This window comes from Saccoglossus kowalevskii, chromosome 17 (genome assembly GCF_978046115.1).
Source record: "Saccoglossus kowalevskii chromosome 17, keSacKowa6.1, whole genome shotgun sequence".
NCBI lineage: Eukaryota > Metazoa > Hemichordata > Enteropneusta > Harrimaniidae > Saccoglossus > Saccoglossus kowalevskii.
Window position 1 is genome coordinate 5,573,324 of NC_140657.1, and position 27,701 is coordinate 5,601,024.

General features: G+C 38.9%; 1 protein-coding gene across 1 annotated transcript; it reads right to left on the reverse strand.

Annotated features, from left to right (window-relative positions):
• Positions 1-272: 272 nt before the first annotated feature.
• On the reverse strand, positions 273-16,523 carry LOC102809745 (PR domain zinc finger protein 12-like). The gene is made up of 6 exons (XM_006813843.2): positions 16,355-16,523; positions 2,725-2,909; positions 1,789-1,950; positions 1,240-1,351; positions 564-767; positions 273-409 (listed from the first exon to the last, which is right to left on the reverse strand). Exons 1-6 carry the CDS (start codon positions 16,521-16,523, stop codon positions 273-275), a joined length of 969 nt encoding a protein of 322 aa, XP_006813906.1.
• Positions 16,524-27,701: the final 11,178 nt, after the last annotated feature.

Consider the following 27,701-nt stretch of genomic DNA (forward strand, 5'->3'; position numbering starts at 1 on the left):
TGTCATAGCGCCCTCTACGTGCACATGTAATTCATGTAGCTCAATAAATGATTACAAACTTTCTTTGTTTCAAAAGTAATTGAAATATATTTAACTATTTGCCAGTTGATATTTTGGTCAAAATACTTCTTGTCTGTATGAATATATTTATTATTTATTGAATAAGTCAGTTTATTTTTAATATCGCCTTTAAAAGACTAAATAATTGTATTACAAACACTTTGTGTGGTGTATTGTTATGTCCGTCACTAAAATTATGGCTATAACTTTTCCTATTCATGTTTGACAGAACTTGCAACACTTGTGATCTCCGCCAATGGGCGATGGCGGGCGCTCTTTTGGTGCGCCCTCAGTCCAGCCAGCTGGGAATACGCACTTTGGCAAACTTGGCATTTATACGGCTTCTCTCCTGAAAATGAAAAGAAGAATGATGTAAGACGATTTCAGTATTGTGAAAACATTTGCAAGTAACTGAATTGACAATCTTAATATAGCGTGGAGCAAGTTCAACCCTCATATTATCGTGGAAATGTCCATGATTTGTAAGAAGATAGATGATTCACCTGTATGAAGTCTCACGTGATTTCTCAAAGTCGACGATTGACTAAAACTTCGACGGCAGTACATGCATACGAATGGTTTCTCCAGGGTATGAATTCTCATATGTGAACGGAGGTTACTTCTGGAATTGAAACCTCGTCTACAAACAACGCAGCGAAGTCTGCTTGGTGACATAGTAGCTAGCTCCATATTACACGAAACGTCGCCTAAATAAAACAAAAGCGAAACAAGTTTAATTTACAGTGGTTGAGGTTTAAAGGGCGGTTTTCGTCGCGCCGCGCATGCGCGAGATATGGGTCTCACATAAACAAAGATGGCGACTTTGACTGTTGTGCACACCAACTAGTACACATTGAGAGGTGACCAAGCTTTAATTAGTTTTTTGGGGGGTGATTGGAAGGTATTGAAGGAGACATCGGGGGTAATTAATGCAAGTGGCGCGCAGGGCAAAACTCGTACTCGTGATTTCATTAGAAAAGCGCATTTGATTCTGGGAAAATCAATGTTTATCAAAACAAATATCGCACATGCGCGGCGCGACGTCTACCGCCCTTCAAGGTAATATGAACAAATAATTATAAATTTGGATATTTTGATCTGCACCATTCATGGAAGACAAGTATTGTCGGGTGGAAGACATGCTTGAGCCACGTTGGCTGTGATAAAGCAGCTAATTACCTGTTGTGGGTCTCTTCTGCATTGTGTCCGCATTGTGTCGGTTTGGTATGCCCATAAACATGCTGTAACTGCTTCCATAATACACCAATAACTCCTGATCTGGCGGAATTGACTAATGACAAAAGTCATTATTATTAGTATTTCAACTCGGTGTATTTTACGCACATTATACCACGCACACATTTGCTTTCGAATCATGGCAATTACTTGAACTATTATTTTACATCGACGCCCCCGTCTCAAGACGTTCATAAAGTACACTGGGCAATACCAATCAAATTGCGAACGCCACCATGTTTACTACTGGCATGTTTTACTACTGACAACACCAGAAATGTTACAAAAAGTAAATCTTGTTTGCCAACATAAAGTAATGATGTATGCCCACTTGTTGTCTACAAACACGATGTATAACGTCACGGATGATGATGATGATCTGTCTAATTAAATTGAGAACATTTGCAGAATCCATATATTCATTTCCATGGACATAAACAATAACAATATAACACCAATAGGCGGACGTTTACTATCACCATAGCAACTTACCTTGGTTACTCTGTAATATATATCATCACCAAGCTGATAAACCTCTAAGTTCTGTTCCTCCTCATTTCTGGCACAGTTGACATAACTCATCCAACTTCTGTGTTCTTCTGGGATACAGCTAGCATCCACCAAGTGTTTCAGGTCACCGTTACTATTAAATACCTGTAAAACACGTGTCCTTTTTAAGTTATTGCCTTTCGTGTTACTTCAGGCTTATTCGTCATCATTATAGAAGAAAAACATATTTTTCGCAGTTGATAAAAATCGATATACATTCAAGTTCTCGGCGATATTGTTGAGAACTTCACTATTCTCGTAATTTAGTGGTGATATCAGAATTAATATCGATCAGATATGTTGAATCTCACCAAGGTTTATTATTTCCCAGCTACTAATTTGAAAACGATGTTATTCGCCTACATTATTTGCTATTTCGCTATTCTGAAATAATCGTGATTTTTGTTAAGGCGAGCGCCCTCGTTCGGTGGTTTTTGTTTCCTTTTTCTTATATCTCTCATGTGTCCATCATTTTATGCAGTAAACAATTCGATCTTTCTGTGTACTCATTGTTATCGACGACACTCAATAAACACACATTCGGGATACTTTACTGCACGAAAAGTTTCTTCCAATAGAGTGGACATTTTTTTTAATTAAAACAAGGGCTTGGTGATTTTCCCCGAAGTGTTAAACCTTTCTCTATTTGAATTGAAAATTCAAAAACAGAGGTTCATATTTTTAAAACTGGTTCTTCGTACTTTAAAATAATAATAGGAATAACCTTTCTAAAAATGTCTGCATCAATAGTTTGTATACCGCTCGTACCCTTACATATATTAACAACTGTGCCAAGTGTTTGCTTTCCTTGCCGAAAAAAAAACGACGAAACGCTGAAAAATTGGAAAAAAAAGTGTTTGCTAATACACAGTCTCTTACCTCCCACATTAGCGGATTATCTTTATCTGGATTCACATCTCTTTGTTTTATTATTTTCCCGGTGTAAGGTCCCATTTCTGTGCCTTCTTTTATCCACGTCGACGAGAACACCCCGACATGCGCACCTGGCACTGATGACTGCGATAATACAACTTGCTCTGGCGTAGATACCCCTACAGGAATCCCTGTATGTCAAAAAGTAACCGGAAAGTGGGTTAAAGAAGTGATTTATTTGATATATACAAACCGGCATTATTAAATTAAGTACTGGCTTTAATAGTGTTAATAGACTGCTGGCGGCGCTCTACGACGGAAGCACGCCTGGAGCTGTCACAAATTCCCTACTTCTCGTGATAATAAACAAACCATGAAGCGAGATGTTGTTATAAACGAATGTGTACAAGCGGATGTAACATTTGATTAGTATCACGTGATTAGTATTTCATTACCACACACATTTCTTTGAATATACGTCACTATATAGTATATGTATAGTCAGATGTTCTTTTGTTTAGTGCCACGCCCGCCGTCCTTCAACCTGACAACGTATTGCTTGTTCGTGACAAATAGTGACCTTTTTGTTGACTTGATGAACACTGATTAGGCGTCTCAATTCATCGTGAACGCCGAAGGACACTTCAACACTGTGTGAGTTGATGACGACAAAGCCGATTCTGGGACAGTGGTGGGAAGGCACCAGATGTAAAGATGTGGATGGGGTATCGTTACGGTAACAAATATAGTACTTTCCCAGCCATGTGACTCGTAGTAGTAACCATCAGATATCACAGCACGGCGTTGTTACGGCGATGTATTGTATTACTAGTAACCATAATGTATCGCAAAGGGGTAATTTATGAAGTATAATAATAATAATTATCTGTATTGCGTTCGTATCCCTATTAGGATTTTGAATAAAATGCAATACAGATGTGAATAAAGACAAACAAACAATTAAAGTGAGAATAAAAATAGAAAAAAATGGAAAAAAATATATGTAATTTACGACAATGTCTTGTATTAACCATATGGTATTACAAAGTGCACATAGTTTACGACAATTTATCGCAAAATAGTTGTACTTCACGCTGTCTCGCCTTGTATTTTACGACGATAACATGTGATGACCATCAAGTATCGCAAAGTGGGGATACTTTACGACGATGTATCGCGAAATAAGTGTCATAAAGTAACCAACATATACCACAAAATTATATGGTTTAGGCCAGGAAAAAAATTATCTGTTTCTCGTTTCATGTAAATTTCAAATTGAGGCGGCGAGACGATTTTTTTTTTTTTTGAATACTGAGCTAAAATGGGGGAGATTTGAGACAAGTGCGAGTACAAGCGCATTTTGGAATGCTTAAGATAGAAAAAAACGTCCGAGGCGCATAGTTCAAAATAATGCGCGCGGAAACGAGAAACATAGATATTTTTTTTCAGCCTTATGACGATATGCAATTCTGTGGTAACCATGTAACTGAACATACTAGTAAGTTTCATTCTAAAAAAAGGGAACATGGCTTCAAGTTAAGTAAACAAATCTCACAACAAATATATACTTCAAGGCATAAATGAATGTTCGATGAGCCCAAACTGTGCGTGATGGTCTGTTTTATGTTATATAGTGTTGTCTGTACAGTGTGGAACATTAAAAAACTACATTTGAAAATATTAAAACTCTAAGTTATATTTAAAAATTAGTATTTTCTGCGTTTTGGTTGTTCAGTCGGTAAGGGAGTTTCAAACATAATTAGCTCCAATCGTTTTTTTGTTGATTTGATTTGACGTTTCACACTATTTTAAAAAAAAATATTTGGAAATTTCAAAACTCTAAGGTGTACATTAAAATAGGTATTTTCTGCGTTTCGGTTTTCCAGTTGTTGGGCGAGTTTCAATCATAATTAGCAAACAGAGTTTTTTTAACGATATGATTTTCCATTTTCACGCCATACAAGCATCCTGTTTATTCAGAAAAAAAACTGCAGATATTTTCATTTTCTCACAGAATGATGCTAGAAATGTGAAATACTTGAGTAGGGTTAGTTATGTAGTTAACACCCTTGTTTGATACACTGTCACAAAGAGAACAAAATACAGTTAACAATTCCAGATGCTTTGTTAATAGGCAAGACAATAATATTGCATAGAAACAACTTTTTTGAGTGTCAACTTACATGGCTAACTGTAAAACACAAGTTGGGAGAATGATAATTTGCAAACAAACTTTCCACTATACACTTGTAATAACCGACTAAAGAATCCGACTATTGAAACCTTCAATAATAGTGAATTACATGGACAACGTGGAACTATTTTTTAAAACCAAATTATACTTTTCATTTATTACTATACACCCTTGTTTGTATTTTTCCAGATAATGAATTGTTCTTAATATGGTTCAATTGTTTGTCCGACTTTCTAAATATACACATATGCAAACACATGTTATTGGGACTGCAACTCTCGACAACACATATACCTGCTATGAATGACAACGGCAATAAAGGCAAATTCATATTGTTAAAAAAAAAACAATGATTCCGTGATGCGATTCCGAGGACGGTTTATTACAAGCAACTGCTTAGTCACAATACATGGACCATCTAATAACGTTATTATTGTATTATGTGTGTGTTTGTTTGTTTGTTTGTTTGTTTGTTTGATGTGCGGTCTAATTTCTCATACATACAAATTAACACACCCTTCCACGTGGCGTCACTTACATGATTGATGCACGTGACATTTGCTACTCCGTGCGGGAAAAGGCTTTTATATTTGACATTGTGGGGGAGAGTAGAATACAATAGCAATTTACTCTCTATGCTTTACATTAAATTCAGTGGAAAGTATGACGTTTAGGAGAGACCAGCCAAGGCTCGTCGTATGCGTGTCGACGAGACCGTCCACCATGGGCTTCCGACCTCGCTGCTCAATTGTTTTCTTCATTATTATTTCTTTATGAGGGTTTGTGCCACGGTGTAGAAAAGTACCTCCTTTGGATACGGATTTAAGTGATCCCGGAAGTGGAGGTTAAGGCACTCTGATTGGATTGACAAAAGTCTGGTTTTCCAGCGTCCATGGCTTCAAGGCTGAACAATCTTTTGTGCTCGCCCGTTTGCCCATCACGATACCAAGCTCTTTTTGAACAAAGAAAGAGCTATTCAGCGTACGTGCCAGTCATTTCTCTCACCACTAGATCGTAACACAATGTGAAAACTCTGATTCTCACTTTTTGTATGTGCAAGGACGAGCGTGTTAGTGCGGGTCGTTCTAGCTGGTCGTAGACACACCAGCATAGGATAAGTCATCAAGTCACGTGACATGTGGACGCACTGAATCAGATAATTGAATTGTGATGTTTGGTAGAGAATTGTTTATCCTGCATTCATCAATGCGCTTGTCCATCTTTCTCCACTCTATGCATCGCCCAGCACACGTGTTAATAATTTCTGGTTAAACATTCATAAAATCCATCGTAAATTAATCTCGGTTTAGTGGGGTGCCCTCGCCGACAGAGATGTCCTCCGTGCACACTGACAGGGATGTACTGCATACACGTTTATAGAGACGCCTTCTGTGCACGCTGACAAAGTAGTGCCCTGCATACACACTGACAAAGAAGTGCCTTGCATACACGCAGACAGAAGTGCCCTGCATACACGCTGAAAAAAGTGCCCTGCATACACGTTGAAAAAAGTGCCTGCATACACGCTGAAAAAAAGTGCCCTGCATACATTCTGACAGAAGTGCCCTGCATACACGCTGACAAAGTAGTGCCCTGCATACACGCAGACAGAAGTGCCCTGCATACACGCTGATAAAAGTGCCCAGCATACATTCTGACAGAAGTGCCCTGCATACACGCTTACAGAAGTGCCCTGCATACACGCTGATAAAGTAGTGCCCTGCATACACGCTTACAGAAGTGCTCTGCATACACGCTGATAAAGTAGTGCCCTGCATACACGCAGACAGAAGTGCCCTGCATACACGCTGATAAAAGTGCCCCGCATACATTCTGACAGAAGTGCCCTGCATACACGCTTACAGAAGTGCCCTGCATACATTCTGACAGAAGTGCCCTGCATGCACGCTGACAAAAGTGCCCTGCATACACGCTGACAAAGTAGTGCCATGCATCATACACGCTGATAAAAGTGCCCTGCATACATTCTGATAGAAGTGCCCTGCATACATTCTGATATAGGTGCCTTGCATACATTCTGATAAAAGTGCCCTGCATACATTCTGATAAAAGTGCCCTGCACACATTCTGATAAAAATGCCCGGCATACATTCTGACAGAAGTGCCCTGCATACAGGCTGACATAAGTGCCCTGCATACACGCAGAAAGAAGTGCTCTGCATACTGGCTGACAGAAGGACTCTGCATACACACAGACAGAAGTGCCCTGCATATATTCTGATAGAAGTGCCCTGCATACATTTTGACAGAAGTGCCCTGCATACAGGCTGACAGAAGTGCACTGCATACACGCAGACAGAAGTGTCCTGCATACACGCTGACAGAAGTGCCCTGCATACACGCTGAGAGAAGTGCCCTGCACACACGCAGACAGAAGTGCCCTGCATACACGCTGAGAGAAGTGCCCTGCATACACGCTGAGAGAAGTGCCCTGTATACACGCTGACAGAAGTGCCCTGTATACACGCTGAGAGAAGTGCCCTGCATACACGCTGAGAGAACTGCCCTGCATACACGCTGAGAGAAGTGCCCTGCATACACGCTGAGAGAACTGCCCTGCATACACGCTGATAGGAATTCATTATGTTTGTAACTTTAATTGTGTCTGCTAAACAGGGCTATAACCTGTAGGTCGTTATTTTAATTGGCTCACAACAGTAGGTCTGGTTGCCGTGGTTGGCTCAATCGACCAAACTCCACTTTGCCGTTCCCCTGTAATTCGGAATAGACAAAATACTGCACTTTATTTTTATATTATATTTTTACTTGTTTTATTATTATATCCTTAATTGCAAAAAATTGTAAAACAAATGATACATACATATGTATGTACCTGACAATGTATAATTTCATTCTGGGAATGTTTGCTGTAGGGCTTTTTGTAATACCAGTACAATAATTATACATTCCCCCAAATAAGGGGGTTCCATTGCTATATGACATAGGCTGCAGAGATGGCGGCAATCGAATTGTTTTGCAAAATTTACAATTTTTTTAAGATAGAAGTTGCTTCATTGCTTCCACAGTGCTGTGAAAAGAGGAATTAATATGCGTTATGAAACTTGCACTTTTAGTTACCCAGCAACAGTGTAGCACCATTAACGTCACTATAGAGACAGAATGAACACACTGAGGAATAACAGTTGCCAACTGTCTGATTTTTCCCTCCTTCAGTACTTTTATGTAATAAGAAATACATGTTAGCCAACAAATAACATACTTGCTTATAGACTGTACCAACCAGACTACATGTACCCTCGACGTTTCTGATTTAGAATAATGTCAGAGTACGTTCGGTACACACGGTAGTACATGCATCAAAAAGGCCCGGCGTGTGTACAGGGCACCGAACTCACACTGACTAATGATAAATGAATGCTCAAATAATCTTTCTTTAAAAGCCTGACTGTATATCCCCGTTTATCTAACCAATAGAAAAAAACGTTGATTCCCCCAAACAACAAACACATTGCAACTCACAAGTCTCCCGATATCTCCATGATAAATCCAGTTTACTGATGAGTGTCTGTCTCTATACACGTCGTTTCAATTTACTGAATAACATTTGGGAGCGCATATGATTTGTACAATGATATCGTTCATCTTTAGGTAAATCAAATCGTCAAACTATTTCAGAGTTTCCAAAGCTGAGCTTCATGAATATTCAACACAAAGCAAGTAGCGAGAGTTATGTTTTCGCATTGGTTAGGATAGTGCAGGTGCAGCGATAGAGGGAAAACACGCCTGGGGATATTGGTGATCTCACAATGTATTATTTCTACCATTTGATTAGAAATATCCATCTAATAGTGAGGAATACAATGGGTTACATTCACATTGTAGATATTGCCACTGAGGTAAAATATCGAGTTTATTTTGTGAATTCGGTAAAAAGTTTCAAAAGATTGTTACACTTCATCAAAATGTATTTTTTTTTGCCTTCAAGAACTAGACATACTTCAATATGTGCGGTGTTTCACCGTGACTTAGGTAATCACGGTTCCTATGTAACTATGTGTAGTGTTTCACCGTGACTTAGGTAATCACGGGTCCTATGTAACTATGTGTAGTGTTCCACCGTGACTTAGGTAATCACGGGTCCTATGTAACTATTTGTAGTGTTCCACCGTGACTTAGGTAATCACGGGTCCTATGTAACTATGTGTAGTGTTCCACCGTGACTTAGGTAATCACGGGTCATATGTAACTATGTGTAGTGTTCCACCGTGACTTATGTAATCACGGGTCATATGTAACTATGTGTAGTGTTCCACCGTGACTTAGGTAATCACGGGTCCTATGTAACTATGTGTAGTGTTCCACCGTGACTTAGGTAATCACGGGTCCTATGTAACTATGTGTAATGTTCCACAGCGACTTAGGTAATCACGGGTCCTATGTAACTATGTGTAATGTTCCACCGTGACTTAGGTAATCACGGGTCCTATGTAACTATTTGTAGTGTTCCACCGTGACTTAGGTAATCACGGGTCCTATGTAACTATTTGTAGTGTTCCACCGTGACTTAGGTAATCACGGGTCCTATGTAACTATGTGTAGTGTTCCACCGTGACTTAGGTAATCACGGGTCCTATGTAACTATGTGTAGTGTTCCACCGTGACTTAGGTAATCACGGGTCCTATGTAACTATGTGTAGTGTTCCACCGTGACTTAGGTAATCACGGGTCCTATGTAACTATGTGTAGTGTTCCACCATGACTTAGGTAATCACGGGTCCTATGTAACTATGTGTAGTGTTCCACCGTGACTTAGGTAATCACGAGTCCTATGTAACTATTTGTAGTGTTCCACCGTGACTTAGGTAATCACGGGTCCTATGTAACTATGTGTAGTGTTCCACCGTGACTTAGGTAATCACGGGTCCTATGTAACTATGTGTAGTGTTCCACCATGACTTAGGTAATCACGGGTCCTATGTAACTATGTGTAGTGTTCCACCATGACTTAGGTAATCACGGGTCCTATGTAACTATGTGTAGTGTTCCACCGTGACTTAGGTAATCACGGGTCCTATGTAACAATTTGTAGTGTTCCACCATGACTTAGGTAATCACGGGTCCTATGTAACTATGTGTAGTGTTCCACCATGACTTAGGTAATCACGGGTCCTATGTAACTATGTGTAGTGTTCCACCATGACTTAGGTAATCACGGGTCCTATGTAACTATTTGTAGTGTTCCACCGTGACTTAGGTAATCACGGGTCCTATGTAACTATGTGTAGTGTTCCACCATGACTTAGGTAATCACGGGTCCTATGTAACTATGTGTAGTGTTCCACCATGACTTAGGTAATCACGGGTCCTATGTAACTATGTGTAGTGTTCCACCGTGACTTAGGTAATCACGGGTCCTATGTAACAATTTGTAGTGTTCCACCATGACTTACGTAATCACGGGTCCTATGTAACTATGTGTAGTGTTCCACCATGACTTAGGTAATCACGGGTCCTATGTAACTATGTGTAGTGTTCCACCGTGACATAGGTAATCACGGGTCCTATGTAACAATTTGTAGTGTTCCACCGTGACTTAGGTAATCACGGGTCATATGTAACTATGTGTAGTGTTCCACCGTGACTTAGGTAATCACGGGTCATATGTAATTATGTGTAGTGTTCCACCATGACTTAGGTAATCACGGGTCATATGTAACTATGTGTAGTGTTCCACCGTGACTTATGTAATCACGGGTCATATGTAACTATGTATAGTATTCCACCGTGACTTAGGTAATCACGGGTCATATGTAACTATGTGTAGTGTTCCACCGTGACTTAGGTAATCACGGGTCATATGTAACTATGTGTAGTGTTCCACCGTGACTTAGGTAATCACGGGTCATATGTAACTATGTGTAGTGTTCCACCGTGACTTAGGTAATCACGGGTCCTATGTAACTATGTGTAGTGTTCCACCGTGACTTAGGTAATCACGGGTCCTATGTAACTATGTGTAGTGTTCCACCGTGACTTAGGTAATCACGTGTCCTATGTAACTATGTGTAGTGTTCCACCGTGACTTAGGTAATCACGGGTCCTATGTAACTATGTGTAGTGTTTCACCGTGACTTAGGTAATCACGGGTCCTATGTAACTATGTGTAGTGTTCCACCGTGATTTAGGTAATCACGGGTCCTATGTAACTATGTGTAGTGTTCCACCATGACTTAGGTAATCACGGGTCCTATGTAACTATGTGTAGTGTTCCACCGTGATTTAGGTAATCACGGGTCCTATGTAACTATGTGTAGTGTTCCACCGTGACTTAGGTAATCACGGGTCCTATGTAACTATGTGTAATGTTCCACAGTGACTTAGGTAATCACGAGTCATATGTAACTATGTGTAGTGTTCCACCGTGACTTAGGTAATCACGGGTCCTATGTAACTATTTGTAGTGTTCCACCGTGACTTAGGTAATCACGGGTCCTATGTAACTATGTGTAGTGTTCCACCATGACTTAGGTAATCACGGGTCCTATGTAACTATGTGTAGTGTTCCACCGTGACTTAGGTAATCACGGGTCCTATGTAACTATGTGTAATGTTCCACAGTGACTTAGGTAATCACGAGTCATATGTAACTATGTGTAGTGTTCCACCGTGACTTGGGTAATGAGTGCTGGTAAGTGGGTTAATATTGTCTAAATTGATATAGTATGTCAGATAGCATTGTAGAATATTGTACACCATGTCATGGAAAGCACAATGGACGTGTCTGGTTACCTTGTATTACATCAGTACACTCTCCCCATACATTTATTTAATAACGCATTTTTTTCTTCTATTCTATAGGTCCAGCATGATTTCGATTTTTAAGAAAAAGTTTATTCAGTAAAACTATCTATTTGTTAGTGAAAGTGGAATAGCGTGCAAATTGTTCAGTACCAACAGATGGGGAAAATAAGGATAACAATGTGATTACACCATCACCATCAATTGCGTGAGAAAATTTGCTACTGGCTCGTCATCAATGACCCGAAATTTGTATGCGTTGCCAAATGTAGACCCAATCCCTTGATATATGGCGTGCAACAAACGGAACCGTAATTATGCCATCAGTGAGTTCGTATGGTGAACAGTAGCGCTGGGAACAAGCTCTGTGCTTAGTTCGACGAATGTATTGTCTTTGACTGGTGCACTAACCTATCTCTATATTAAGTGTTAAATAAAAATAATTGTATTTTGTGTCAAGCCCGTAATTAATGGCCTATAACTCATTTGAACCTATAGTGTGGGGGATTGGCACATGGTCACTGTCAACGCCGGTTACTTCGACACACTTTAAAAACTGTTAGCACGAGTCATTCGAACGGAAGTGCCTCGTCGCCCGAGATGTATCGACCAATGCAAGTAGACGCGGCATTGAACAGTAAAAACAACGAGGTCGCCAAAAATTGGGAAGAAATCAGTTAATTATTAATTGTTACGACGGTATAGTCATAAAAACATTGAAGTTTTGTATTTTTTCTTTTATTTTTATTATTATTAATAAACATTATTTCAATCACCTTAAATGGTGTTTGTTTTATTTTGTTAAACATAAGTGCGAGTAAAACAGGTTTAGATAAGTAAATGGTTAACTAAAATTGTGAACCTAATTTGATCATTATCGTATGTATACACACACTCCTTGCTTGGAAATCACTGGCATGGTTCCCTATGCATTCGCATTGTCTTAGATAAGGTTTATATTCATTGCTTTTGGACATAGTGCCTATTATCGAGTCGTGCACTGATCTGTGCCTGGCTCACCCGTGCTCGTCGTACACATGGGCGCTTTGCATCGCTTTAATATGCAGTCAGCCGTGAAACAGTCTTTCATTCAATTCTGTCACACTTCGAAGGGTCCTACTTCAAGTGCATGACACAATCTTTCCGGTCAGGTATTTTCCATTCTTCGCATCCTTACGTCCCGTCATGTGTTTTTTATACTAAGAAGTCGAATCAGAAAGTCAATGATGCGTTGTTAGTTCAGCTCCCGTCCACTTTGAACCGCCTATCTAGCTATCAAGCAAGGAGTGTACAGAGAAGCATAGACAATGTCACAATATGCAGCGTGAAAGAACTCTCCCTCCCATGTTTACTTGAAAAACTTTTTCCACGTTTTGCCATAGTTCCATATTACATAGAGCGGCCCCGGGGTGTCTCGACTAGGCTAAATTTGAAATTTATGCATACAGGAAGAGATAAACTCTCACTGATGCTGCGCTGGTTAACTTGTGTAGGAATCAGTGATGTCAAGGCTGGCTAAGACTGTGATTCAGTGTTGCTAACTTGTATGACTTTCTCTGACGCAGCGCTGGCTAACATGTACGTCAGTCTGGGACGCAGTGTTGGCTAACATGTACGTCAGTCTGGGACGCAGTGTTGGCTAACATGTACGTCAGTCTGGGACGCAGTGTTGGCTAACATGTACGTCAGTCTGGGACGCAGTGTTGGCTAACATGTACGACAGTCTGGTACGCAGTGTTGGCTAACATGTACGTCAGTCTGGGACGCAGTGTTGGCTAACATGTACGACAGTCTGGTACGCAGCGCTGGCTAACATGTACGACAGTCTGGGACGCAGTGTTGGCTAACATGTACGTCAGTCTGGGACGCAGTGTTGGCTAACATGTACGACAGTCTGGTACGCAGTGTTGGCTAACATGTACGACAGTCTGGTACGCAGTGCTAGCTAACATGTACGACAGTCTGGGACGCAGTGCTAGCTAACATGTACGATAGTCTGGTACGCAGTGCTGGCTAACATGTACGATAGTCTGGTACGCAGTGCTGGCTAACATGTACGACATTCTAGGACACAGTGCTGGCTAACATGTACGACAGTCTGGTACGCAGTGCTAGCTAACATGTACGACAGTCTGGTACGCAGTGCTAGCTAACATGTACGACAGTCTGGTACACAGTGCTAGCTAACGTGTACGACAGTCTGGGACGCAGTGCTGACTAACATGTACGACAGTCTGGGACGCAGTGCTGACTAACATGTACGACAGTCTGGGACGCAGTGCTGACTAACATGTACGACAGTCTGGGACGCAGTGCAGGCTAACATGCACGATAATCTGGGACGAAGTGCTGACTAACATGTACGACAGTCTGGGACACAGTGCTGGCTAACATGTACGACAGTCTGGGACGCAGTGCTGACTAACATGTACGACAGTCTGGGACGCAGTGCTGACTAACATGTACGACAGTCTGGGACGCAGTGCTGACTAACATGTACGACAGTCTGGGACGCAGTGCAGGCTAACATGCACGATAATCTGGGACGAAGTGCTGACTAACATGTACGACAGTCTGGGACACAGTGCTGGCTAACATGTACGACAGTCTGGGACGCAGTGCTGGCTAACATGTACGACAGTCTGGGACGCAGTGCTGACTAACATGTACGACAGACAACGATGCATACACTAGTAACATGTATAACAGTCAGTGATGCAGAGCCGTATAACGCGGATACTGTAATTAAGCTCACAGGAAAGTTACTTAGCTTTATTTAAATCGCAATCAAATGAGCCGTAAATAGTTAAAGGTTTGAATAATTTATTAGATACTAGATACTTATCAAATGATTTAATAATTTATTAATTTGAATTGAATATGTTTAATATCCACGCTTCGTAGATATGATCTCATCCGAGCTAAATGAATCCCCTGTGAGCCGGGCGGCTGATCATTAAGAGCGCCCGTTGCCTAGTTCTCATACACACATCCCGCTATTTGCACAAACAACGACTCTCTTGTACTCCATGCTCAACAGCCACATGCTAAGATGCAATGAATTGTCCGTTTATACAAACCGTATGTACTCGATCCATCTATCTGCATAATGGATTTCTCTATACTGTCTATATCTTACAATCAAGGAGATTGCAGGCATATTGATCAACACGTTTTTATTCGCTTAAACTTATTTTCCGCTAAGTTCTGATAACATTTGCGCTTTGTTAGAGATAGAGCGCCTTATATTTAACGAGTTTCTTTACAAATGAGCAGGGCTCTCTGCATGGCAGTTTCAGCCCACTGCTGGGTTTACAACTCATCGTTCAATAGATGGAGTCGATTGTGGAAACAGATAAGTTTTGTTCCGTGATAAATGAATGCACTGTGTCAATGTCAAAAGCCTCCATTAGGCCATGTACAACCCCTTGTCCATTTCAGCGTAACATGCATGCACTACAACAACATGAATAACATTTAGCACAAGAACCATACGAGTCGCTCAAACGACGGTGTTGGCTGACTTTATATAGTACCGTATTTACGCGAATGATAACCGTCTTCATTTGCGATATTGCAATAACTAGATTTCAACTTTATCTGAAATTAATTAATATTTTATTTTAAAAGTTGTCCACGTTTCAACAAATTGATAACGTCAGATTGAGAATACTTTTGGGATTATTGATATTCATATGCCAGATCGTCTTTACCATGGCAACGCGTGATTTAATCGTTGACGTACGTTCACCGGTACATTATATGGACTGCCACGAGTCCATGTCTGGAGAATACAATTCATTGCTACGTGTTCAATGAAAACTTGCTGTCTTCCGGAGATAAGTTTCATTATTTTTGTTTGTAAAAGAGTAATACTTTTCGAAATTGTGCAATTTTCAGTACAGATATATTTTGGATTTTTTTGCTGTACAGTAAATTAGATTATATAACAAATCCTTTTTTAACGAAAGTGGGAAAATTGTATAACTCAAAAAATCGGAATTCCCATATGCGGTTTTACACTTTCCCCAAAACAGTCGAAAATTTTTTCGGATATTCAGTGACATAAATATGATCCGTCACGTCCGAATATTTTGTTCACATTGAAAAAAAAAACATCGTTTAAAATCAAATCATGCTTTATTCTAATATATGATTATTGATATAAATATTACCGAAACTATGTTTGTTAAGAATGTAATCGGAAAAAACAACTAAAATACCAGGACGAAATGAACGGAGATGAGACCGACGCTTGGATCCATCGTGCACGATGTATATGAGTAGTCTATTGTGAGGACACGTCTATCCAATCAGTGCAAGCATAGTACACGTAATCGTAAGCTTTTAACGTGATAAAATACGACTTGAAAACAATGCATTGCAGAACTGTGTAGATCGTAATCGATGACGTTTTAAATGGAAGTGGTCTGTTTTGAGCAACATGTAGTTCCTTGTGTATGTGGAAATGATATTTCGCTACGGATGTGGGCGAAGTAATACGATGGTAAAGTTTTAGCAAATAATTATTATATTTTGGTAAGTATTTTGTTTCGCTCCATGTTACAATTCACAGCCAGGAAATACATAACAGGACAGTGATGTGAAAAGAAATAAGTGCGACACATCGGATCATGAAATAGTTCTATTACGTCAACTTACCCCGTGTTAACAGACCAGAACTTTTAGAAGACGGTAAACGCTCAGTGACACGTGCCGTAGGAACTCCAAAAATATCGCACCATCTACCGTAAAGTACATTTCGTAAAACTTCTGGAGTGATGTAGAGTTTGGTGCCGTGGACATCGCCCTGAAAAGTTGTATGGCTCATGATGTCGGGTCAGTGGACGTCAGGCAAATAGGATATGTATGACAGAATAAGCCATTGTCCAGTTTATATAGGATGGGGCTGAGCAAGATAAAGTATTCATATCAAAATAGGTTTTAATGGGCTAAAAATGTAATTATAATATGCGGGAAGCAGCGTATCGTTTAGACTGTCTTGTTAGTAGGACAATGGCTTTATTTAACGCGGTGTGAAAGTAACAAATGGAGAGAATTATTCAAAACATACATGTATTCACAAAAGCAACCAATCAGAGATGTGAAGATGAAAAATATAACTTGGTGCGCTGCGAGCAAGGCGCCATTCCTACTCCCTGCGTGGAGGTATCGTCATCAAGATATCATGCACCTGCAGGGAAAACGCTATGCGCATGCGCCGACTCAAACCGCTGAATCATTTTGAGTTTGAATTTCAATGCGTATATAGATGATGAATGCGTCCGGCTCTACATAATGATGAATGTTTAAAAGCACAGCGCACGCGCAGCCATTTGTTACACACAGTGGAAGCGCCGTTGCTATCACCACAGCCACATATCACTTTTTAGTGCATAAAACTAACACCCTTTTACGTGCTCTCATTGGGCAATCTTGTTACCATTATTCCGGGGAATACGATAGAAAAAACATTTCTTTCACGTTTAAAACCAGCACCAATTTGTTCAGACACATTTTGGGGTTAAACTAATCTTTTTCGTTTTTTTTCTTTTTATTAAGAACTTATCAATGTGTACGATACATACTGGCAAATTACGTTTCTTTCACTTTCAAACCAAAACAATATTTTCAGATTCATTTTGAGGTTTAAACTTTATCCTTTTCTGTGTTATGAACTTCTCCCGTGTGTAACACAGAGTGTTTGAGACGCCCACTGTTGAGTAGTACTTCAAGCCCACACAACTTCCATACTAGCAACTTGAATATAATAGACATAATCAGAAAAATCAAATCAATACCACATACTGATTAGATACCGGTCCCTATAAAATTGTGAAAAAAACGTGAGATTTGTCAGTCTTATGCTACAATGTACAAACTTGATAGCTAATCAAGATTGGTAAAACATACCACTGACTTGGGAGAGAAATAAACCAATCATGTATAGTACCAATGCCTTTGAGGTGGTAAAATAAACCACGAATTTAAACTACTATTTAGTTTTGACAGGAGAAACAATCACGGAGATACGTTGCCATTGGCAGACCAATATGGTAGGAAAAAAAACACAGACGCACTGTGCCATTGCCAGAATATTATGACAGGGAAAGCAACCACGGAGATACATTGCCAATACCCGACCAATATGGTAGGTAAAAAACACAGACGCACTGTGCCATTGCCAGAATATTATGACAGGGAAAGCAACCACGGAGATACATTTCCAATACCAGACCAATATGGTAGGTAAAAAACCCAGACGCACTGTGCCATTGCCAGAATATTATGACAGGGAAAGCAACCACGGAGATACATTGCCAATACCCGACCAATATGGTAGGTAAAAAACCCAGACGCACTGTGCCATTGCCAGAATAATATGACAGGGAAAGCAACCACTGAGATACATTGCCAATATCCGACCAATATGGTAGGTAAAAAACACAGACGCACTGTGGTGTTGCCAGAATATTATGACAGGGAAAGCAACAACGGGGAAACATTTCCAATACTAGACCAATATGGTAGGTAAAAAACCCAGACGCACTGTGCCATTTCCAGAATATTATAACAGGGAAAGCAACCACGGAGATACATTTCCAATACCAGACCAATATGGTAGGTAAAAAACCCAGACGCACTGTGCCATTTCCAGAATATTATAACAGGGAAAGCAACCACGGAGATACATTTCCAATACCAGACCAATATGGTAGGTAAAAAACCCAGACGCTCTGTGCCATTGCCAGAATAATATGACAGGGAAAGCAACCACGGAGATACATTTCCAATACCAGACCAATATGGTAGGTAAAAAACCCAGACGCTCTGTGCCATTGCCAGAATAATATGACAGGGAAAGCAACCACGGAGATACATTGCCATACCAGACCAATATGGTAGGTAAAAAACACAGACGCACTGTGCCATTTCCAGAATATTATAACAGGGAAAGCAACCACGGAGATACATTTCCAATACCAGACCAATATGGTAGGTAAAAAACCCAGACGCTCTGTGGTGTTGCCAGAATAATGTGACAGGGAAAGCAACAACGGGGAAACATTTCCAGTACTAGACCAATATGGTAGGTAAAAAACCCAGACGCACTGTGCCATTGCCAGAATATTATGACAGGGAAAGCAACCACGGAGATACATTGCCAATACCAGACCAATATGGTAGGTAAAAAACACAGACGCTCTGTGCCATTGCCAGAATATTATAACAGGGAAAGCAACCACGGAGATACATTTCCAATACCAGACCAATATGGTAGGTAAAAAACACAGACGCTCTGTGCCATTGCCAGAATATTATAACAGGGAAAGCAACCACGGAGATACATTTCCAATACCAGACCAATATGGTAGGTAAAATACACAGACGCACTGTGCCATTGCCAGAATAATATGACAGGGAAAGCAACAACGGGGAAACATTTCCAATACTAGACCAATATGGTAGGTAAACAACCCAGACGCACTGTGTCATTGCCAGAATATTATGACAGGGAAAGCAACCACGGAGATACATTGCCAATACCCGACCAATATGGTAGGTAAAAACCCCAGACGCACTGTGCCATTGCCAGAATAATATGACAGGGAAAGCAACCACTGAGATACATTGCCAATATCCGACCAATATGGTAGGTAAAAAACACAGACGCACTGTGGTGTTGCCAGAATATTATAACAGGGAAAGCAACAACGGGGAAACATTTCCAATACCAGACCAATATGGTAGGTAAAAACCCCAGACGCACTGTGCCATTGCCAGAATAATATGACAGGGAAAGCAACCACTGAGATACATTGCCAATATCCGACCAATATGGTAGGTAAAAAACACAGACGCACTGTGCCATTGCCAGAATATTATGACAGGGAAAGCAACCACGGAGATACATTGCCATACCCGACCAATATGGTAGGTAAAAACCCCAGACGCACTGTGCCATTGCCAGAATAATATGACAGGGAAAGCAACCACTGAGATACATTGCCAATATCCGACCAATATGGTAGGTAAAAAACACAGACGCACTGTGGTGTTGCCAGAATATTATGACAGGGAAAGCAACCACGGAGATACATTTCCAATACCAGACCGATATGGTAGGTAAAAAACCCAGACGCACTGTGCCATTTCCAGAATATTATAACAGGGAAAGCAACCACGGAGATACATTTCCAATACCAGACCAATATGGTAGGTAAAAAACCCAGACGCTCTGTGCCATTGCCAGAATAATATGACAGGGAAAGCAACCACGGAGATACATTTCCAATACCAGACCAATATGGTAGGTAAAAAACCCAGACGCTCTGTGGCATTGCCAAAATAATATGACAGGGAAAGCAACCACGGAGATACATTGCCATACCAGACCAATATGGTAGGTAAAAAACACAGACGCACTGTGCCATTTCCAGAATATTATAACAGGGAAAGCAACCACGGAGATACATTTCCAATACCAGACCAATATGGTAGGTAAAAAACCCAGACGCTCTGTGGTGTTGCCAGAATAATGTGACAGGGAAAGCAACAACGGGGAAACATTTCCAATACTAGACCAATATGGTAGGTAAAAAACCCAGACACACTGTGCCATTGCCAGAATATTATAACAGGGAAAGCAACCACGGAGATACATTTCCAATACCAGACCAATATGGTAGGTAAAATACTCAGACGCACTGTGCCATTGCCAGAATATTATAACAGGGAAAGCAACCACGGAGATACATTGCCAATACCAGACCAATATGGTAGGTAAAAAACACAGACGCTCTGTGCCATTGTCAGAATATTATAACAGGGAAAGCAACCACGGAGATACATTTCCAATACCAGACCAATATGGTAGGTAAAATACACAGACGCACTGTGCCATTGCCAGAATATTATAACAGGGAAAGCAACCACGGAGATACATTTCCAATACCAGACCAATATGGTAGGTAAAAAACACAGACGCTCTGTGCCATTGCCAGAATATTATAACAGGGAAAGCAACCACCGAGATACATTTCCAATACCAGACCAATATGGTAGGTAAAATACACAGACGCACTGTGCCATTGCCAGAATATTATAACAGGGAAAGCAACCACGGAGATACATTTCCAATACCAGACCAATATGGTAGGTAAAAAACACAGACGCTCTGTGCCATTGCCAGAATATTATAACAGGGAAAGCAACCACGGAGATACATTTCCAATACCAGACCAATATGGTAGGTAAAAAACCCAGACGCACTGTGCCATTGCCAGAATATTATAACAGGGAAAGCAACCACGGAGATACATTGCCATACCAGACCAATATGGTAGGTAAAAAACACAGACGCACTGTGCCATTTCCAGAATATTATAACAGGGAAAGCAACCACGGAGATACATTTCCAATACCAGACCAATATGGTAGGTAAAAAACCCAGACGCTCTGTGGTGTTGCCAGAATAATGTGACAGGGAAAGCAACAACGGGGAAACATTTCCAATACTAGACCAATATGGTAGGTAAAAAACCCAGACGCACTGTGCCATTGCCAGAATATTATAACAGGGAAAGCAACCACGGAGATACATTTCCAATACCAGACCAATATGGTAGGTAAAATACACAGACGCACTGTGCCATTGCCAGAATATTATAACAGGGAAAGCAACCACGGAGATACATTGCCAATACCAGACCAATATGGTAGGTAAAAAACACAGACGCTCTGTGCCATTGTCAGAATATTATAACAGGGAAAGCAACCACGGAGATACATTTCCAATACCAGACCAATATGGTAGGTAAAATACACAGACGCACTGTGCCATTGCCAGAATATTATAACAGGGAAAGCAACCACGGAGATACATTTCCAATACCAGACCAATATGGTAGGTAAAAAACACAGACGCTCTGTGCCATTGCCAGAATATTATAACAGGGAAAGCAACCACCGAGATACATTTCCAATACCAGACCAATATGGTAGGTAAAATACACAGACGCACTGTGCCATTGCCAGAATATTATAACAGGGAAAGCAACCACGGAGATACATTTCCAATACCAGACCAATATGGTAGGTAAAAAACACAGACGCTCTGTGCCATTGCCAGAATATTATAACAGGGAAAGCAACCACGGAGATACATTTCCAATACCAGACCAATATGGTAGGTAAAAAACCCAGACGCACTGTGCCATTGCCAGAATATTATAACAGGGAAAGCAACCACGGAGATACATTTCCAATACCAGACCAATATGGTAGGTAAAATACACAGACGCACTGTGCCATTGCCAGAATAATATGACAGGGAAAGCAACAACGGGGAAACATTTCCAATACTAGACCAATATGGTAGGTAAACAACCCAGACGCTCTGTGCCATTTCCAGAATATTATAACAGGGAAAGCAACCACGGAGATACATTTCCAATACCAGACCAATATGGTAGGTAAAATACACAGACGCACTGTGCCATTTCCAGAATAATATGACAGGGAAAACAACCAAGGAGATACATTGCCAATACCATACATTGCCATGGATCGTTCCAGGGACTGAGATAGCCAAACAATTCACTGATTTATTGTGCAAATACCAGTTGATCATGGAAGTGAACCGAGCTACTAATACACTGTGCCAATACTGTCCATTATAGTAGTAACGAAAACTACTAAGTTACAGTGCAAGTATATTATAGTAGGAAAATACACTGATGTACAATGCCAATTAAAGTCAACATATGGTAGCAAAAGAAATCACGTACGTATAGAGCCATTTCCTGCGCATTATGATGGGGAAACCAACTACTGCTTTACAGCGCCAATTGCAGCCTATTATGAGGGGGAAACACACCACGGATATGCAGTGTTGATAACAACCCACCATAGGGAAACAAGCTGATTTTGTCATTTGAACTGAATCATTTGTCCCATTACAGTAGCATTGTAAACAATATGACAGTGGCAATACCAGTGAATTATTCCAGGTAAACAAAGATAATGTACAGTGCAAAGGCAAGTTCATTATAAAAGGGAAAAGAACCACGGAATTTCATTTTCAAAACCAACGCCCATTCTAATGTACAGTGATATTTTGTGACTATTCAGAATAACATTCCACGACAGTACAATGCTGAATGTCAGTCTATATGGTAAGTAAACAAATTACTGATATACAGTGCCATTACCAGCTCATTTTGGTCGAATAGCAAACCACTAATTGATATTACCGTCACCAGTACAGTATATTTTCCAAACAAACCACTGACTTAGAGTACCATTGGCATACTATCATGGTAGCGATTAAATTGTTTTGATATCACAATTGGATATTGTTGGCACTAAAAATCAGTGGATTGTGACAAGCGGTGCCAATTCCCGCGTATTATGGTTAGGGAACAAACCACTAAAGTACAGTGCCATTACTGGCTAATATAGTAGGATTAACACACATTCATGCACAGTGCCAATGTGTTGACATTGGCAACCCATTATGACACTGAAACAAACTGTTTATGGCACTTGGCAACCTTTTTGTGGTATGGCATTAATGCATCAAAACAAAGTACGTGTGCATTGGCAATGCAAGTAAACTATGGTGGTAAAACAAACCACTAATTTACAGTGGCAGTGCCAATGCTAGATCATTATACCAAGAACAACAAACCACTGCAGATTTACAGTGTACATAGCGGCCTACTTTGGTAAGCAAACAAACCCCTTGATGTACAGTGTCATCGCCAGCCTATTTTGGTAAGCAAACAAACCCCTTGATGTACAGTGTCATCGCCAGCCTATTTTGATAAACAAACAAACCCCTTGATGTACAGTGTCATCACCAGCCTATTTTGGTAAGCAAACAAACCCCTTGATGTACAGTGTCATCGCCAGCCTATTTTGGTCAGCAAACAAACCCCTTGATGTACAGTGTCATCGCCAGCCTATTTTGATAAGCAATCAAAGCCCTTGATGTACAGTGTCATCGCCAGCCTATTTTGGTAAGCAAACAAACCCCTTGATGTACAGTGTCATCGCCAGCCTATTTTGGTAAGCAAACAAACCCCTTGATGTACACTGTCATCGCCAGCCTATTTTGGTAAGCAAACAAACCCCTTGATGTACACTGTCATCGCCAGCCTATTTTGGTAAGCAAACAAACCCCTTGATGTACAGTGTCATCGCCAGCCTATTTTGGTAAGCAAACAAACCCCTTGATGTACAGTGTCATCGCCAGCCAATTTTGGTAAGCAAACAAACCCCTTGATGTACAGTGTCATCGCCAGCCAATTTTGGTAAGCAAACAAACCCCTTGATGTACAGTGTCATCGCCAGCCTATTTTGGTAAGCAAACAAACTACCATTTTTCTGTGCCAGTGCTAGTATATTATGATAGGAAAAAAATACTGATGTACAGTGTCATTGCTAGTCCATTATGGTAGCAAAAATACAGATTCATAGAGCCCATCATAAAAAGAAAGTAGAAAGTCTGTCCATTGCGTAAATAAAACAACATACTGATTTGCAATACCGTTGTCAGACTATTATTGTTGGGTATCAAACCGATGGGTTCAGTGATAATGCCCTCCCAATATGGTATCCAAACAACCCACAGATGTATAGTGCCATTGCCAGTCCATTTTTGCAAGTAAACAAACCACTGATTTACAATGCTAAGTATGCAAACAAATATATTCAGTTATCAGGGAGATCTTTTGGGTTATCCCCCGAATAGTGCATTGAATGTCTTCAAGGTGATATGCTTAAACGTGTATTAATATAATTAGATAAGATGAATATTTATCATCCAAACCGATATATTAAACCATAAAGTGAAAAATTGAAGGAAATCGCCCAATGCCAATATATTTATACCATGAAAAAATCTATGTGCACTAGCAGTGCAAAGGAATATTTCAAACCATGTAGTAAGTTATTCAATGGAATCGTCTTATGTAATTATATTACTCCATGAAGTAAGATATCTGACTGATCATTCTCACCCATACCAGATTATTTAAGCATGCAGGTAGGTATGAATACCATATGAGATGAGGTAATGTATTAAACGTTTTCATGCATACTTGTGCATTTAACAGTGGAGTGAGATATTCAATGGAATCGTCTTATGCCGATGTCAATATTTATCCATGAAGTACGACATCTGATTGAACTTCATAATCAATACCAATAAATTTATCCTTCAAATATGACACCTGACTGATTTTTTTACTCCATACAATAAATTTATTCTTGGATTACGATATCTGACTGATATTTCGAAACAATATCAATATATTTATACACAGAGTACGATATCTGACTAACCTTTCTAATCAATATCATTATATTTATTCACAGAGTACGATATCTGACCGATCTTTCGAAACAATATTAATATATTTATCCACAAAGTACGGTATCTGACTAATCTTTCTAATCAATATCAACATATTTATCCACAGTATACGATATCTGACTAACCTTTCTAATCAATATCATTATATTTATCCATAGAGTACGATATCTGACTAACCTTTTTAATCAATATCAATATATTTATCCATAGAGTACGATATCTGACTAACCTTTCTAATCAATATCAATATATTTATCCATAGAGTACGATATCCGACTAATCGTTCTAATCAATATCAATATATTTATCCATAGAGTACGACATCTGACTAACCTTTCTAATCAATCTCAATATCAATATATTTATTCATAGAGTACGATATCTGACTAATCCTTCTAATCAATATCAATATATTTATCCATAGAGTACGATATCTGACTAACCTTTCTAATCAATATCAATATATTTATCCATAGAGTACGATATCTGACTAACCTTTCTAATCAATATCAATATATTTATCCATAGAGTACGATATCTGACTAATTCTTTTAATCAATATCAATATATTTATCCATAGAGTACGATATCTGACTAACCTTTCTAATCAATATCAATATATTTATCCATAGAGTACGATATCTGACAAATCTTTCTAATCAATATCAATATATTTATTCATAGAGTACGATATCTGACTATTCTTTCTAATCAATATCAATATATTTATCCATAGAGTACGATATCTGACTAACCTTTCTAATCAATATCAATATATTTATCCATAGAGTACGATATCTGACTAATCCTTCTAATCAATATCAATATATTTATCCGTAGAGTACGATATCTGACTAATCTTTCTAATCAATATCAATATAATTATCCATAGAGTACGATATCTGACTAACCTTTCTAATCAATATCAATATATTTATCCTTAGAGTACGATATCCGACTAATCGTTCTAATCAATATCAATATATTTATACATAGAGTACGGTATCTGACTAATCCTTCTAATCCATATCAATATATTATCCATAGAGTACGATATTTGACTAACCTTTCTAATCAATATTAATATATTTATCCATAGAGTACGATATCTGACTAACCTTTCTAATCAATATCAATATATTTATCCATAGAGTACGATATCTGACTAATCGTTCTAATCAATATCAATATATTTATCCATAGAGTACGATATCTGACTAATCGTTCTAATCATTATCAATATATTTATCCATAGAGTACGATATCTGACTAATCGTTCTAATCAATATCAATGTGTTTATCCATAGAGTACGATATCTGACTAATCGTTCTAATCAATATCAATATATTTATCCATAGAGTACGATATCTGACTAACCTTTCTAATCAATATCAATATATTTATCCATAGAGTACGATATCTGACTAACCTTTCTAATCAATATCAATATATTTATCCATAGAGTACGATATCTGACTAATCGTTCTAATCAATATCAATATATTTATCCATAGAGTACGATATCTGACTAATCGTTCGAATCAATATCAATATATTTATCCAGAGAGTACGATATCTGACTAACCTTTCTAATCAATATCAATATATTTATCCATAGAGTACGATATCTGACTAACATTTCTAATCAATATCAATATATTTATCCATAGAGTACGATATCTGACTAACCTTTCTAATCAATATAAATATATTTATCCATAGAGTACGATATCTGACTAACCTTTCTAATCAATATCAATATATTTATCCATAGAGTACGATATCTGACTAACCTTTCTAATCAATATCAATATATTTATCCATAGAGTACGATATCTGACTAATCCTTCTAATCAATATCAATATATTTATCCATAGAGTACGATATCTGACTAACCTTTCTAATCAATATCAATATATTTATCCATAGAGTACGATATCTGACTAACCTTTCTAATCAATATCAATATATTTATCCATGGAGTACGATATCTGACTAACCTTTCTAATCAATATCAATATATTTATCCATAGAGTACGATATCTGACTAACCTTTCTAATGAATATCAATATATTTATCCATGGAGTACGATATCTGACTAACCTTTCTAATCAATATCAATATATTTATCCATAGAGTACGATATCTGACTAACCTTTCTAATGAATATCAATATATTTATCCATAGAGTACGATATCTGACTAATTCTTCTAATCAATATCAATATATTTATCCATAGAGTGCGATATCTGACTAATCCTTCTAATCAATATCAATATATTTATCCATAGAGTACGATATCTGACTAATCTTTCTAATCATTATCAATATATTTATCCATAGAGTATGATATCTGACTAATTCTTCTAATCAACATCAATATATTTATCCGTAGAGTACAATATCTGACTAATCTTTCTAATCAATATCAATATATTTATCTATGGAGTACGATATCTGACTAATCTTTCTAATCAATATCAATATATTTATCCATAGAGTACGACATCTGACTAACCTTTCTAATCAATATCAATATCAATATATTTATTCATAGAGTACGATATCTGACTAATCCTTCTAATCAATATCAATATATTTATCCATAGAGTACGATATCTGAC

What these genes read in the sequence shown, in the direction of transcription:
- LOC102809745 (XM_006813843.2), bottom strand. Translation starts at nt 16,523, where the DNA reads ATGAGCCATACAACTTTTCAGGGCGATGTCCACGGCACCAAACTCTAC. An exon ending in TTCTGGTCTGTTAACACGGG is followed by an intron (nt 2,910 to 16,354) that starts GTAAGTTGACGT and finishes TTTGACATACAG; the next exon opens with GGATTCCTGTAGGGGTATCT. An exon ending in TATATTACAGAGTAACCAAG is followed by an intron (nt 1,352 to 1,788) that starts GTAAGTTGCTAT and finishes TTTTGTCATTAG; the next exon opens with TCAATTCCGCCAGATCAGGA.